Here is a 16,905-nt window from a genome sequence, read left to right as displayed (position 1 = left end):
TGAGAGGAGCATGCAGACAAGAGAAAGGAATAACAGAATATGGATCAATGACTTTACAGTTGGCACAGAAAGTTATCTATCTAATCAGATCATGCCGTGTGGCCCTTTGGAGGAACAACAACACCATTGTTCTTTGGTAGAGGCACAAAAATACGCACTTTAAAAAGTGACACTTTTATTCTCTAGTATTACCAAATCATAAACATCAACTTTAAACAGATTGTCCAAACCTAAATAACATGTTCTGTAATATAACAAGACAAGTTTAACGTTGTAAATGAGTGGAATAACACTTAAGTGTGAAGTGCTTACGACCACAGCTTAAAGTATGTGGCACCAGAATGCATCTTTCTAAAGATTTTCTTTTTCCCTCGCATAAACTTGAAGGAATTTTCACTTTAAATGATACGGAAATAAGTATATATGGAGGAGAAGAATCTAGAGATAATGAATATCAGTAAACGTACGCAATTGCATGCATAAATAGGCATTTCGCTCATTCATTGTAGCTCAAAGAAGAAACCAAGTTATATAGGTGAAGAGCTTATATTATATATAAACATTAACTATGCCTAGATCAACAGATCCTCTTGTTATCGGAGGTGTAATAGGTGATATTTTGGAGCCATTTCGAAACCCTGTCCTTTTCGAAACCAGTGATCCAAAAATACACAGATTACTTTTGGCTTTATCTATTTCCTGCATATATGGGCAATAAAACGTACTGTGTATGGATGCATATCTATTCATTTTCAATTACTATATATATATCCTGCAAACTGTCAATATCAGATATTATTATAACATGTATAATTTCGTTTATTATACTAACTGAAAATAACTGATTTAGAAAATATATACAATATTAGTAGTATACTACGTTACATATTGAGTCCATTAACTTAATAAACTAGTAATGTTTATTTTAATGTTTTAACTCTGTCAAACGAATTTATTGAAAAGATAAATGACTAAAAAGTAAACTGACATTTGCATGAATTTTATTGTATGGTGTGTAATCCTCTTTAAAGCCCATTCACTAGTCTGGCATAATAATATGCCCTGTGTTGTGTGGGCTTGGATTAATGTACGTACTCTTTTAGGCTCAACCTTTGTCCACAAACAAAAACATCGTAATATAAGAAATTGGATTTCATCAACTGCCCCAAATCCAACCACTGGTCCAAATATAAAAATCTGAAAATAATAATAGCTTAAGTTAAACTTTAATTTCTATTTTTATCGAGTTTAATGTGGTTTTTCTTTTTAATGTTCTCCAAAATTTTATTAATTTTGGTTAATTTGATCTTTTTAGTAATTGTGTTTAAGTAGATAACGAAAGGTGAATTATGTATAACACGTGTTCGAGATCCTTTTAACTTTTTATAATTTTTTATAATTTTTCTTAATTTTAAAAAAATTGTTTACATGTCAAATCAGCATCGTGATAGCAACATTATGTTACATATCAAGTTATTATGTCACATGATAATATTAGTGTCGCAATTTAATCATAATTTTCTTTAATTTAATTGAATTCAGTCTCTCTTCAAATTGAGACCAAATTTAATTGCATAGAGGAGAAGAATCTAGAGATAATGAATATTACGCAATTGCATGCATAAAAAGGCATTTTCCTCATTCATTATAGCTCAAAGAAGAAACCAGGTTATATAGCTGAAGAGCTTATATTATACATAAACATTAACTATGCCTGGATCAACAGATCCTCTTGTTATCGGAGGTGTAATAGGTGATGTTTTGGAGTTTACAAGTTATGTTTCTCTCAGGATATTTTAAAACGATTCATTTCAAAAAGTATGAAATAATCTTAAGTTTAAACTTTTCATTTTTGATGTTTAATAATTTGAGTTTTAATTCAGATCTATCTTTTGTTGAGTATAAATAAAGTTGCACATCAGTTCAAACAAGAGATGGACATGAATTTATATACACATAAGATACCTCTATTAGTAAGAGGTCTTTTGGAGTGATACCAAAAGCAAATTTGTTTGGTTCAATGCGAACAATATCTTAACAATGTGAAGATCTATGTGTGTGTTAAATCTCCCTACAAATGGTATCAGAGTCATAGTTCTTGCAAAACAAGAACATCTTACCTAGATTTCGGTCTTAAAAACCATTCCACTCTCCTATGCATTGCATAATTTGTTGTTTAATCTCTGTCGTATACTCTTGGAGTTCCACGTTAGCCCAAGACTACATTCCCTTTCCTTTATTTTGTAGTGCATTCGTTATTCGCATATCTCTTTGTTGCTTGAGTTTGTCCTCTAGGGTTTAATAAAAGTTTATCATTAATATGATATATTATACTAACTGAAAATAACCGATTGAGAAAATATATATTATATTATTAGTTTAATAATACATTACATATTGAGTCCATTAACTTAAACTAATAATGTTTACTTTAATATTTTAACTCTGTCTAACAAATTTATGGAAAAGGTAAAGGACTACAAAAAGTAAACGAGCAATATATAAACTTATGTACATGAAATTTTTCGAAAAAAAAAATTCTGGAACTATTTTTGGATTTCGAAAAATAAATTCCGGAAGTGTTAAGATGCTGAAAGAAAAATGATTGGGTACAGGAAGCAATTTCCTGAATTTTATTACCTAGAGCCAATTCACATCATCTAGCATAATAACATGCCGGTTATTTTTCCTGCACCCTTTTTATATTTCTTCTGGCACCCCTTCATATTTCTTCTAGCACCCTATAATTTTCAGAATTTATTTTTAGGAATGCTATAAATAATTTTGGAATTTTCTTTTGAAAAACAATCACCTTCTTCTATTATACAGAAAAAATTCTAGAAACTCTTTTATGGATGGAGGGAGAAATTGATGGAATGTAGGAAGCAACAACCTAATTTGCCTTTGATACAGAAGTGGGAGTTTATTCTTGCATCTCGTATTTTTCTTTCTACCTCTCAAAAAAATTTTAAATACGGTAAATAACTTTTTTTGACTTTGACTTGGTCAAAATATAATTATCCTTTTTTTTCTTTATTTATTTACTCAGCAATCCTCATCCCTCACGTTTACCGTAGCATCCTACACTCACCTTCCCCTACCTCTACAAGCACAATGATTTTTTTCCGCAAATCGTTAATGCAATTTTTTCTTTCCACAACACTCTTCTCAAGTAAGTTTCATTCTTTCTTTTTTGTTTTACATTTTTATTATTGGGAATAATCAGGGTGAATGGAATTTGAAATCCGACATTTAGATAATTAACTTTGGTGGATAGGTGTAGCAGATTTAAAAATCTATAGTACAGTGAGATCTATTGAGGGAAGATACCCTGTTTCAAAATTTGTATTAGGGTAAATGTCATATTTTGAAATAAGTTTAAAAAAGACCATATTTGTAAATCTGATTTAGAAAAGTAAAATTCGATTTAGAAAGGTATCATATTTCAAAATTCGTTTTATGAAAGTATTGGTTTTCAAAATCTGAGTTAAGAAAATACTAAATTTAGAAAAATAATTTAAGAAAGTATTAGATTTTGAAACAGTACAGGAGTCTTCTTAATTTTGAAATCCAGTTTAGGAGTTTATAAATTTTGAAGTTTAGTTTAGGAGTCTCCAATCAAAATCTGGTTCTATTATTATTTTTTTTAATTTGATATGTTTTGTTTTTGTTATTTTTTAAAAAATATTAGTTATTTGTTGTGTTTTGGTTTTGTTTTTGTTTTTCTTTTTAAGTTTAGTTATTTGGTGTGTTATGATTTTGTTTTGTTTTTCTTTCTATATTTAGTTATTTGATGTGTTGTTTTTAATGTTTGTTGGAATTTGTTTGTTAAAAAATGAAAAGAACGCAGGGTATCTATAAAAATCAGGTTAAGACCTTTAGACATGGTGAAGCTAGAAGGAAATTCACAACATATACTTGTAGAAAAGGTCATCATACTGAAGCTAAAGAAACGACACCGTTAGCTCACTTAAATGTTCATGAGCAACACGAGAATGATATTGAACAGAACAAGAATGTTGGACACCAAAAAGATTCATTAAGTAGATATCCTGAAAGTCTACATGACATTCTATCTTGACCAACTATGTCAATCATGTAACATTTGCGTTGTAGGAAGGTCATGTAGTAAAGTATATGATTTTTTTTTTGTTGCTTTTGCTTATTGATGATGTTTTTAAGTTTTATATGCAACTGTTTTGTTTAGGACTAGGTTAGATAAAGTTGGTCAATGAGAAGATGCATTAAGTGGATATTCTGGAGGTCTACATGATATTTCTTTCTTGATCAACTATGTTTGATCATGTAATATTTGCGTTGTACAAAGGTTGTGTTACTAAAGTATGTGATTTTTTTTGCTGATTGATGTTGTTTTTAAATTTTATATGCAATTGTTTTATTTAGGATGAGGGGAGATAAAGTTGGTTTCCCATGGAAAAAAGTTAAACAAATTTGGAGCATGTCATGTGATTATTTAGAATTTTATGATGAACTTTGGTTAAATATCTCTCTGTGATATTTTTTATGATTATGCTTATAATGGATGTTGTTATGGATACCCTCATACCTTTTTGGGCTTGCACCGCATGAGAGCTACATCTGAAGTTAGGCATACCTCACTTGTTGAATAATAATAACTGAAATAGAGATCAACAACAAATTCACAAGAACACACCAAATAAATAAAGTTTAAAAAATGACAAAATCAAAACACATCAAATAATAATAAAAAATAAATAATATCAAATTTCGAAATTCGACAAACTACTAAATAAAATTTCAAAATTCAAACACTCCTCAACTAGATTTCAAAATTCGAGACAATCCAAAATTGAATTTTAACATTCGAAACACTTCTAAATTAGATTTTAAAATCTCATACTTTCTTAAATCAAGTTGTTGGAAGTCTCACGTCGACTAGAGATAAGGCCAAAATATAATATATAAGTGAGGTGCAAACCTCACCTTACAAGCCGATTTTGTGGGGTTGAGTTAGGCTTAAATCCACTCTCTAATATGGTATCAGAGTCATGGTTAGAGCCTATCCTAGAGAGTTCTATGTGGACATTCTATTCTTCTATTTCACCCGCTATCGAGCCCTTACCGGATCACCCAATTTCTATTATCACGCACGAGATGTCTATATCTCAACGTGAAGAAGATGTGTTAAAAGTTTCACATTGACTAGAGATAAGGACCTCACCTTACAAGATATTTATTCAAGATCAGATTTTGAAACCTGATACTTACATAATCCATTTGTTTATCAGATTTTGAAATATGATAACGATTTATATTTCAAAATCTAGTACGTGAACTAGGAATGAAAAATAATTATATAGATTTTGATAAAAAAACTCGATAAACATCGGTGTAAGGAAAATACATGTACTCTCATCAGAAAAATCTGCTGCAACCAAACGAATGAAGATGAAATTTCATTTTATAAATGAACTCTGATGAACAAGAAGAATGTAGTTGAAAAAGAAAAATATTGTTGAAGAAAAAGAAGAAATTCATGAAGAAGAAATGAAGTTAGTGAGAATGACTTGAGGATGTTAAGTAAATATAGCATAATACACGGATAGGTAAACACTAATTACTGCATACCTAATTATAATTTGATAGGATTATAATAAACTTGGGATGCAGAAAGAAAAAAAGCGGGTGCAAGAAAAAAAAACTTACAAAAGCACCATATGGATTTCACCAATATAACCCAAATCCTAACACCATCAGTCTGAAGTAGCTAGATGCTTTCCAACAACTCCTTATTTTTTTTTTCCAAATCATTCAACATAAAAAAATATCTGAAAATAATATTTAAATTTTAACTAATTGAAAATAGTGACCAAAATATAAAAATATTTAAATAATAATAAGATAAAATGATAGCGTATACCAGTAGCACAGTGGATGGCGGCTAGGAGACGAAACCAATGTGTCAAATTCCCATATTACCCCTCTCGATGCCTCTTATTCGGTTGCTCTGCCTCTGGCTTTTCGGTCAACCCAAAAGCTGCACCAACTTTCTCCCTACCAACTTCCTCATGTAATAATAAAAATAAAACTAAGTCTAAAATGCATAACTATTGTGTAATATATATATATATATATAAACTGAAGCGATTGCTCCTACTGCACTGACTGCTGCGTTTGGTGTGTTGCAATTCCCAATGGCTTTCGTTTCCAAGCTCTCAACGCCAAACCCAGCTGCTTCCTTATCAGAAGCGCTTCGACCCGGACGCGATTCTTCTCGCAACGGCTTCCTCTCCTTCAGACCTTCTTCTTCCGCCGCAAATTACAAAATTAACCTCTCCGCTTCGCTCCGATCTCGTCACTCCCTCCCTCTTAAAACCTCTCTCCGGTAAGTTTTCTCCGATCCCTCTCGCGCTTTTATCGGATCGCCATTCCTCCACCTTTTCTTTCTCCTCTCTCTCCACTTCGCTCGATCTCTCACACCGCATCCACATGCACCTCTTTTTTTATTTTGTTTTTTTGTTTTTCCCGTTTTCGTGACTTGAATCGCTGAAGTTGAAAGAAACAGCAAGCGATCGCCATCGTAATCGTCGTTAGGTCGTGTCTGGTTGGATGTGACCTGAGTGGTAGAAAGTGGTGGAAAGATGGAAGCTGAAAATAGATACAAGTTTTGATAGCTGGTACAACTTAATTTTTATGGAAGCGGGAAAGAGGAACGCGTTTTGTTTTTTATTTCTTATTTTGTTTTTAGCTGAGATTTTCGTTTCAAAAGTTTTTAGCTGGTACAAGTTTTTTACAAGAATGCTCGCATCAGACTCTGTCTTTGCAATTTTCGTGCGAGCTGTCAATTGTGTTGCTGTGAACTGGGAATTGCGTGCTAAGTATGATGCACATGCGGATAGTATGATTATTCTAAAAAATAATAGATTTTTAGAAAAATATGTTGGATACGATCATAGGATGCATATATGATGCATATCTAGATATTTATTAGAAATCATACGACATAGAGAAATATATACAATTTTGTAAATCCAAGTTGAGAACATATTTTTTTATTACTGGAACTAATAAAAATTATGAGTAACCAATCACTTTCTCTGTTGTCTACTTATATGATTATTATCAATCTCGTTCCGTTCTTGAAATTATCCATAAAGAAGACAAATTTAATTTTTTCTTGAAATTATCCATAAAGAGAACAAATTTCATTTTTTGGTTCATCAGGGACAATGCTGCTTTGTTTCTTATAAGTTATAGATAGGTTGGTGGGGTCATTTGCCTATATAGACACTTCCAAATGCCTCCTTAAGTGACGAATATTTTCAAGGAGGCTTTGTTTTTTCTTAAACAGTTTATATGGGAGGCGAATAGTTGACGCTTGTTTTCATTCAGGATTAAATGCTCTCAAACTGATGGGAATGGAAGTCCTGCAAAGAGGACTGTGCTTCATGATCTCTATGAGAAAGAAGGGCAGAGTCCATGGTATGATAATCTCTGCAGACCTGTTACAGATCTGCTTCCTCTAATAGCCAGTGGTGTCAGAGGTGTCACCAGCAACCCTGCGGTAATGTTTTTTATTTCTGAAATGTTTTCCTTATCCTGATAATGATAATAATACAGAAATTGAAACTGATTAATGTTCCAAACATTTCTTGCGAGTTGTAAGATGCATTCTTTGCATGTTGCTATTCTAATCTGCTGTCTGTCCATGTGATTGCAGATCTTTCAGAAAGCTATCTCATCCTCTGATGCTTACAATGATCAGTTCAGGTACCATGAATATCTTATATAAATTCTGGCATTACCTTTTATATCTCAACAGGCAATGTGGTGGACAAGGTACTACAAACTGTGAGGCATGGATACAGATCATACTTGTCTGTGTATAGTGTGTCTTTTCAGTGTATGAGCCCATGTTTAGCATATCTTTTCTCATGGGAAGCATCTGTGTTTTTTTTTTTTTATCAAACGCTCTCTCTTGGAGCTGCAAAAAGGAAGTGATTGTTAAGTGACTGTTTCTCCAAATTTAATTGAAACAACACTTAATTGTAGTTTTGTCAGTCTACTCACAATATAGTTTAGTGTAGTAAAAGTAAAGTACACCAATGTGACACTCCTTAGCTCCAATTATTCATGTGATGGGTAGCTCATCACTGCATTAAGTATACTGCTGAGTCTGATTTTGGTTTTATATTCGTGCAAGTTTATTATTGTATACTGTTATCAAAAGAAGAAAAATATTAAAAAAGAGAGAAAATAATGGTTTTCGGTCTTATGGACATGTTAGTAACGGTCTTATTGGTGTACGTTGCACTGTAGTGTAGCAATATCCTTTCTACTGTTATATCTAAAAATAAATTACTCAATCATGCAGGGAACTTGTGCAAGCTGGGAAAGACATTGAAAGTGCATATTGGGAACTTGTAGTAAAGGATATCCAAGATGCCTGCAAACTATTTGAACCAATCTATGATCAAACAGATGGTGGTGATGGCTATGTTTCTGTTGAAGTATCTCCCAGGCTCGCAGATGATACTGAGGGAACCATAGAAGCTGCAAAATGGCTTCATAAAGTGGTTGACCGCCCTAATGTGTATATAAAGATTCCAGCTACAGAGGCATGTGTCCCTTCAATTAAGGAAGTTATTGCTAATGGGATAAGTGTGAATGTGACGGTGAGTTTGTGCTACATCCTTTCATATAATATAAATTAAATAAATTAGTTTTCTATGGTATGATTTGCAATTCTAGATTGGCTTATTGGTACTCCTGATAAGCGATCCTTTAGATTTTGCATTGCTACCATGACGAATTGTACTGTTATTTTAAAAGCTCAAGCTCGTGTCTAATAGGAATTTGAAAAGTCAATAGTCCTGACCAGTGACATTTGTCTTGATCTCTTTTACTTGCATGGTTAAAGTATAATTATGTTTCTGGTACTTGTGTGTACAGCTGATATTCTCTCTCGCAAGATACGAAGCTGTTATTGATGCTTACTTGGATGGTCTTGAGGCATCAGGGTTAAATGACCTCTCTAGAGTTACGAGTGTTGCCTCTTTCTTTGTCAGTCGAGTTGACACTCTCATTGACAAGTCCCTTGAGAAAATTGGCACCCCAGAAGCCCTTAATCTACGCGGCAAGGTAACTGTTTATGGTTTACGAAATGTCTATTCTTGCCTTTGGATTTATTACTCCTGTGAATTTATTCTCGTAACGGCTCATTGAATTTTACAGGCAGCAGTTGCCCAAGCAGCATTGGCTTACCAGCTCTACCAAAGGAAATTTTCTGGTCCTAGGTGGGAAGCTCTAGTTAAGAAGGGAGCCAAGAAGCAAAGGCTCCTCTGGGCCTCAACTAGTGTCAAGAATCCCGCCTATCCTGACACCTTATATGTTGCACCTCTTATTGGACCTGACACTGTAAGCTATCTTATTTTTCATTTTGTCAGTTTATAATTAGGATACTTGATCTGAGGCAAATAATGGACTCCTTGTTTTTCCTTGATTGTGTTAACAAACTTAAAAGTCAAAGGGCTTACCAATATTTTTTGTTGTTTCTCATTGCAACATCTTCTTACTTGGCAGGTATCAACCATGCCAGACCAAGCCCTTGAAGCATTTATCGATCATGGTACTGTTTCCAGGACAATAGACTCAAATGCATCTGAAGCTGAGGGAATATACAATGCTCTCCAGAAATTGGGTATTGACTGGGGCCATGTTGGTAACCAGCTTGAACTTGAAGGAGTGGATTCGTTTAAGAAGAGCTTTGACAGCCTCCTGGATTCGCTGCAAGAGAAGGCAAACTCTCTTAAGTTGGTCAGTCACTGAAGTGTGATCGTCATGGTTAGCAATGCTGTGTATGATGCCATTTATGGATTAATAAAAGGCAGTAGCTGTGCACTCTGTGCTGCTGTAAATGTGCTTCATGGAGTCATTTAGACGGATAGTGATACGATGGGAATGGGAAATTGTCCACTTTGAGTTGAGCGTTTTTGTTTCTTTCCCGTTATGCATTATGTGTGCGATTTCATTCCTTTGTGCTTGTGATGTCACTGTGTGTCAACTCTTACATTTTAGTTCGAATATTTATTCTAAAAGGTCCCTTCCCTCTTAACCCTATCAAGCCATTTCTAATATGAAGGCTTAGGCCTGAAAGATTGTGAAAACGACGTATAAGGGAAATTGGAATTTGGTGAGCTGCCTCAGCAAGGGTAGTTGCTACATGCTCCTCAAAATTCGAAGTTTTATTTACCTTTTAAAGTATTATGTGAATATAAAAGTCATCACTCGTGGATCCAATTTTGTATTCCAGTTTAGTCAGTCTCAAAGGGATGCATGAAGTGATTTTTAGGTGTTCCTGGCATACAAGCATGGCAAAAAAAGGGTAAATGGTAATGTTATTTCACCTGAAATCAATTATATTTTAAATTTATGTGAAAAAAAAATCTTATACCTAGTTATACCTATGGTTTTTTTTTCTTCTAAAATTAGACTCAAATGATTTGACAAATTATGTCTCTCACTAACCCTTAATGCTATAAAACCTAGTGAAAATTATCATTTTAGAAACTCTATAAACGAGGCAATCATAAAAGTTATTCAATTTAAAGCAATGAGAAAGAGATAGATCACGGCTGAGAATAACAAATAGTGCATATTTTTAGAAGCTTAAGTTTACACTAGATTTGTTTGACAATTTTTCTATAAGACTTCAAAAAAAATTGAAATTTGATTCTCTATAAATTAAAATTAGCTCATGGTTAAAGAAATATTGCAGAAAAATTCTTATACAATTTTATAAATTTTTAATTTATACACATTTCAAAGCTAAAAGGTTAGTTTTAAATTTAAAAATAAAAAACTAAGTTATCTACAATTTAGAGGATTGAAAAATATTTCATCAAGCTTCTTAATGCTGTTAAAAGAAATCCTTTTGGAGTAATATTATAACTACATTTATGAACTGATGAGATAAGTTCCTCCAATTTATACAATTTATATGACTCAAGTAAGGTGAAGACTTTCAAAGAAGTTAGTAATTCTGAAAGCTTGATGTTGGTAGAAATATGGTGCACGTATGATGGTTTTAATGTGACGAGATGATGAAATAATGACTCATCCTCCAAGTTATATGACTCAAGCAAGGGAGAAAGGTTATAATGGTATTTGGGTGCTTTCAAAAAAGGTTGACAAACTCTTAAGAAAATAACCTAAAATGGGTGTTCTAGCCTTAGTGACCTAAATTGAGTAGTATGACACAAAATTGACAGCATAACAATATTTAATTCAAAAGTTAATGATAACATTCTGGCAATTTTAACCTTTGTTGACTATTTTGCTCATAACTTTCTTTACAAAACTTCAATTGGGATGATTATTTCTTTTGTTGGAAACAGATGACTTGGGCCTAAGCCCAATAACAAATCAAAAACTCATTACCCGTGGAATTGCTAGAAAGATCCAACAAGACCTTGAAGACACCTCCAAAGAAGCCCAAGCATTGTTTGCCCACTTTCAATGACAATTAGAAGATCCACAAGAAGACACATCAGAGCCCATTCTAGTCCATGGAGAAGGCTAGAGAGATCAAGGGCCAAGAAGCCCAATTCGAAAGGCGCTGAGCGAACAACCTAGGGTGCTAGGCGCCGCGAGTTTTTCTTCTTCTTTAAATTGCACTTGTATCTTGTGTTCTATGATTTTCAACATGTTTTTCACACTTTTCCACGTGGCAGCTGATCTACTCTTTTCGGTTGATGATCAACCCAGTAGCTAGCTTGAGCATGGGAGGGGAATTTCCTACAAATTCACCCTCTCCCTTTGTAAAATTCACTTTTGGAATTCACATAGAGTTATGTTGTTGCATTCTAGCAAGCTCTTCTCTTCACCGGAAGTCACTCTCTTTGCTTCTTCCCTCGCCCCTCTAGCTTCCTTCCATAAACACCATTAACCTTCACTTAAACCATTGCCAGTTTTATTACTCTAATACCATCTTCATTGCTCACTGTTTCATGGCTTCCAATGTGCTGGATCAAGCCATCAAAACTATACTCAAAGGGCTTTAATTTGACTATAGACACTTTTTTTTGGACCTATGTGCTATACGCAATTTCACTTTGAAAATCATCAACTTTACTGCGAGAACTATTTTGTGTGTAAAAGAGGCTGATTTGGACCATTCCAAGATAACTACAACAAGACAAGGCTAGGAAAACGCTGGGACAAACAAAAATAACATAAGCTCTAATTACTAAATGATGGAATAAGCTCCTCCAAGCTATATGACTCAAGCAAGATGGAGACTTCCAAATGGGTTGGTGGTTGTAGAAGCTTGATGATAATGGAAATATGGTGGTGGGTTCGATATGGAAAGATGGTGGCTTCTCCTCCAAGCTATATGATTCAAGAAAGGGGAGAGGTTATGTTGGTGTTTGATCTACTCTTAAGAGAGGTTGAGCCAACTCAAAAGGAAAGGTGGACAAAGGAAACCTAGAAAAGGTGTTCTAGCCTTGATGGTCTAAATTGAGTAGTATGATACAAATTTGGCAGCATAATAATACTCAATTCAAAGGTGAATTTACATGAGGGAGACACATTTATTTATAGGCTTAAGGTGTTTTCAAATTATAGAAGCAAAACCCTAAAAACCTAAATTGGCTAGCTTGGACACCAAGGTAAAAATCTACTCCATTAGGAGGAAGACATATGACCACTAACATAGGAGAATCCTTTCTATTCCTAGAATGGCACATAATAACTACCTATGAAAATCCTCTCCATTCGGAGCATGAGACATGGTAAGAGCATATGTCTAACAAAATAGGGCAATTTGGAGACCACTCTAACCAAAGACCCACACGCTTCTAAAATGTTTGCTCTCCAATTAGGTTTTTATCATAGATCCATGTGTCTCCTTAGGTCCATATCCTTTAAACCCAAAACCCTACACTACAACCTGAGGGCCCAAATATAAGATCCAAAAGAAACCCTACATTTCTTGGCTCATTATACAAAACCTAAAATAAACCTAATCTACTAAAAACGCATTATTGGCCAATGATAATAAGAGTCTGGACTCACTTTTTACAAATGTATGTTTGACCATAACTAGAAGACATATCATCAAGAATCCACCAAATATTTCATGTTTACCTTATAAAGCCTTTACTTTTGAACTTTGATGCAACTACAAGTACAAATGCATGTGCTCTTCACAATATACATTGCATTATTCAAGCACAATAAGGTGATGTTGAAATTTTGAGTTCATATCAGTACTAGAACTATCAAATAAGCAATGTGTACAAGAGGATTCGTTTCAAATAAGCAGAAGATTTAAATCTTGATGGAGTTGTGTGGAGAAATTGGACCACAACATTGAAGTAGAAGAATTTAAAAGCAAACTCAAAATTTCAAGCAGCTGACAAATCCCCAACCTCCCCCATTCATGTGGAAATTTATGTGCATCCATATTTTCATGCTGAACAAACCCAAAAATTCTTAAGCAAAGCGACAGTGGGAACATGATTTGAAATAAACTACTACCACTAACATGCAAACACCAATCAATGACAGCAATGGTGTCAGCCTCCATAGCAGATGACCATAAATTCCCTGTGTTCAATTGGACGGATTCAATGATTTTATTTTTTTCGAGAAAAAATAACGTACTTTTCTTAATTTTAATGTGTTCAATGAACAATTTTGAACAAAATTACATTATTTTTTCTGAGAAAAACTCATTAAATCTCTTCCTCATATTGATGTACAGTGTTGTTGTACTGCCATTTATTGTGCATGGTTGGTTTCAAGGTGTTGGTTGAATCTTCCTTTAATGATGGGCCCTTTCCCTAACTGTGACAAAAAAGATCAACTGTTTAGAATTCCTTCACTCTTAACTTTGGATTCATACATAAGTAAAAAAAAAAAGTGACATAAATTTATCTGTCAAACTCTTAGAAGTAACTCTAGTCAAGGAAATGTAGGGTCCAAACCTACACCACAACTGATTTCTTTTCCTTTTATTTTCCTGTCTTGAAGAATTAATCAAGGTCTGAGCACATCCATAAGTAGAAGAGCAAGGCCAACCAAAGAAGTAGGAGAAGTTGGTGGCTTTAGTGTATCCATATTTCAGAATAATTTTCTCCCACTCTTTGCTTTTTTTCATTGCTGATTAGTGAAAGCTGAAGAGGTAGATCCATGACCCTTTTCATGTGTTGTGAGGTTTTGATCTGAAGATTGAGGAAAAGTAGTAGTAGGTAGTGTTGTGTGTTAAGAGTGATGGATAGCACAGAAATCAAGTCACCAGCAGAAAGCTCCTTTGAAGGGACACCAGACACTTCAATGAACAGAAAGAAGCTAGCCATATACTTCATCGAATCTGAGGATAGAAGAATGGCCTTTGGTCGTGGATACACAGCAGGATCTACACCAGTTGATATCCATGGCAAATCCATTGTTGATCTTTCAAAAACTGGTGGATGGATTGCAGCCTTCTTTATATTTGGTACATATTCATTCTCCATTTATGCGTGTGCTTGTGCAGTGGACAATACTGGAACAGAACAACTAGTGGTTATGTTATTATGAACATGTGATTTAAGAAAGAGATTCTGTGTTTTTGTGTTGTTGTAGGAAATGAAATGGCAGAAAGAATGGCTTATTTTGGGCTTTCAGTGAACATGGTTGCCTTCATGTTCTATGTGATGCACAGACCATTCACGAGTTCATCCAACGCAGTGAACAATTTCTTAGGGATATCACAAGCTTCCTCGGTGTTGGGTGGATTTCTAGCAGATGCATATCTTGGACGCTACTGGACAATAGCTATCTTCACCACAATCTATCTTGCAGTAACAACACTATTCCTCTTTCACATCAATAATATATCTTATATCAAATTCTACTCTACTTTCCAAAGTTTAATGCTTCTGCTAAGTTCATCCATCTTCTGTAATGGGTCAAAGTAAATTGTAAAATTTCTGATTCATGAAAAATTCCCTATTATTTATTTTACTGTTATACTTTCAGAGACACTTTTTTAAGGTAGAATAACAGTAATAAGCACATATCTTTATTTACATGTGTTTATATAAAACATTTGATTTCAAGGTTGGATTTTTCGAAACAGGGTTTGACAGGAATAACACTGTGTGCAACAATAGGGAAGTTTGTGCCGAACCAAGCAGAGTGTGACCAACTTTCTCTGCTGCTGGGAAAGTGCGAGCCAGCAAAAGCATGGCAAATGACATACCTTTACACGTTTCTATACATAACAGCGTTTGGAGCAGCAGGGATAAGGCCATGCGTGTCATCTTTTGGAGCAGACCAGTTTGATGAGAGAAGCAAAAACTACAAAGAACACCTTGACAGATTCTTCAACTTCTTCTATCTGTCAGTGACCATTGGAGCAATTGTGGCCTTCACAGGAGTGGTGTACGTGCAGATGCAATATGGGTGGGGATCTGCATTTGGGTCACTCGCAATAGCCATGGGAATATCAAACATGGTCTTCTTCATAGGCACCCCTTTGTACAGACACAGATTACCAGGAGGGAGTCCTCTAACTAGGGTTGCTCAAGTTCTGGTGGCTGCATTTCGAAAGAGAAATGCCCCTTTTTCAAGCAGTGACTTCATAGGCTTGTACGAGGTTCCTGGTAGACACTCTGCTATCAAGGGAAGTGGAAAAATTCCTCACACTCCTCATTTCAGGTCATTTTTTCACCCTAAAGCTTTTAACTTTTTACAATTTATGATAAAGGGTGCAAGATTAGATAAGTGGTGCTTTCTGTTCGTTCTCTTCATTTAAGGTTTCTTGACAAGGCAGCTCTGGAACTGAAAGAAGACGGTGGAAATCCGAGTCCATGGAGGCTCTGCACCGTGACTCAGGTTGAGGAAGTGAAGATCCTTCTGAAACTGATTCCCATACCAGCCTGCACAATCATGCTCAACGTCGTTCTCACAGAGTTTCTGACTCTCTCAGTTCAGCAGGCATACACTCTTAACACCCATTTGGGTCGTCTGAAACTCCCAGTCACATGCATGCCCGTCTTCCCAGGCCTAAGCATTTTCCTCATTCTATCTCTCTACTACTCCCTTTTCGTCCCCATTTTCCGACGCATCACCGGCCACCCACACGGTGCCTCTCAACTTCAGAGGGTAGGAATCGGCTTGGCTGTCTCCATTCTCTCAGTTGCATGGGCTGCCATATTTGAACGATACAGAAGAAACTACGCAATAAGACATGAATACGAGGCTACTTTCCTCACGCCCATGCCTAACCTCAGTGCTTATTGGCTGTTGATTCAATACTGTCTCATTGGTGTGGCCGAAGTGTTCTGCATTGTCGGCCTCTTGGAGTTCCTTTACGAGGAAGCCCCCGATGCCATGAAGAGCATAGGCTCTGCTTATGCTGCACTCGCCGGTGGCTTGGGTTGTTTTGTGGCAACTATTATAAACAACATCATTAAATCTGCCACTGGGAACATCGATAAAGGACAACCTTCTTGGTTGTCTCAGAACATCAACACTGGCAGGTTTGATTACTTCTACTGGCTTCTCACGGCTTTGAGCACGCTCAATTTTTTCATCTTCGTATATTCGGCTCGTAGATATAAGTACAGGGCACAGGAAGATCGTGAGATGGAGAAACATGAAATGTCATACGTTGGAACATCCTAGTTTTCAACACAGTAAAATGCTGTCTTTGATCCATTCAATAACTTGTAATGGTGTTCTCCTTGTGTGATAACGCACACTAGTTAGGAGTATTCTGCATGAGATAATGATTTCCTTCTGAAGGATAGTTACTCCCTCAGGTAAACTTAGTTAAATTAAACACTTTCATGCTAGCAAAGATGATAAGAAAAAGAGAGAATTGCATAGATATTGAGTAGTATACGAATTCTGCTTAATCTTTTAGAGTAG

At 35.0% G+C, this 16,905-nt stretch overlaps 2 protein-coding genes across 2 annotated transcripts; both read left to right on the top strand.

Moving 5' to 3' along the window:
* The first annotated feature begins 6,072 nt into the window (after window positions 1–6,072).
* LOC108321706 (uncharacterized) lies at window positions 6,073–10,096 on the top strand. The gene is made up of 7 exons (XM_017553538.2): window positions 6,073–6,367; window positions 7,375–7,546; window positions 7,703–7,752; window positions 8,357–8,657; window positions 8,935–9,123; window positions 9,217–9,399; window positions 9,565–10,096. Exons 1-7 carry the CDS (start codon window positions 6,177–6,179, stop codon window positions 9,808–9,810), a joined length of 1,332 nt encoding a protein of 443 aa, XP_017409027.1. The 5' UTR covers window positions 6,073–6,176; the 3' UTR covers window positions 9,811–10,096.
* A 3,890-nt stretch (window positions 10,097–13,986) lies between these two features.
* LOC108321637 (protein NRT1/ PTR FAMILY 6.1) lies at window positions 13,987–16,899 on the top strand. Its single transcript, XM_017553448.2, has 4 exons — window positions 13,987–14,485; window positions 14,614–14,831; window positions 15,110–15,690; window positions 15,789–16,899. Exons 1-4 carry the CDS (start codon window positions 14,260–14,262, stop codon window positions 16,657–16,659), a joined length of 1,896 nt encoding a protein of 631 aa, XP_017408937.2. The 5' UTR covers window positions 13,987–14,259; the 3' UTR covers window positions 16,660–16,899.
* The last annotated feature ends 6 nt before the right edge of the window (window positions 16,900–16,905 follow it).

The sequence above is a fragment of the Vigna angularis genome, chromosome 2 (genome assembly GCF_016808095.1).
Source record: "Vigna angularis cultivar LongXiaoDou No.4 chromosome 2, ASM1680809v1, whole genome shotgun sequence".
NCBI lineage: Eukaryota > Viridiplantae > Streptophyta > Magnoliopsida > Fabales > Fabaceae > Vigna > Vigna angularis.
This window is presented reverse-complemented; position numbering and strand designations above follow the sequence as displayed.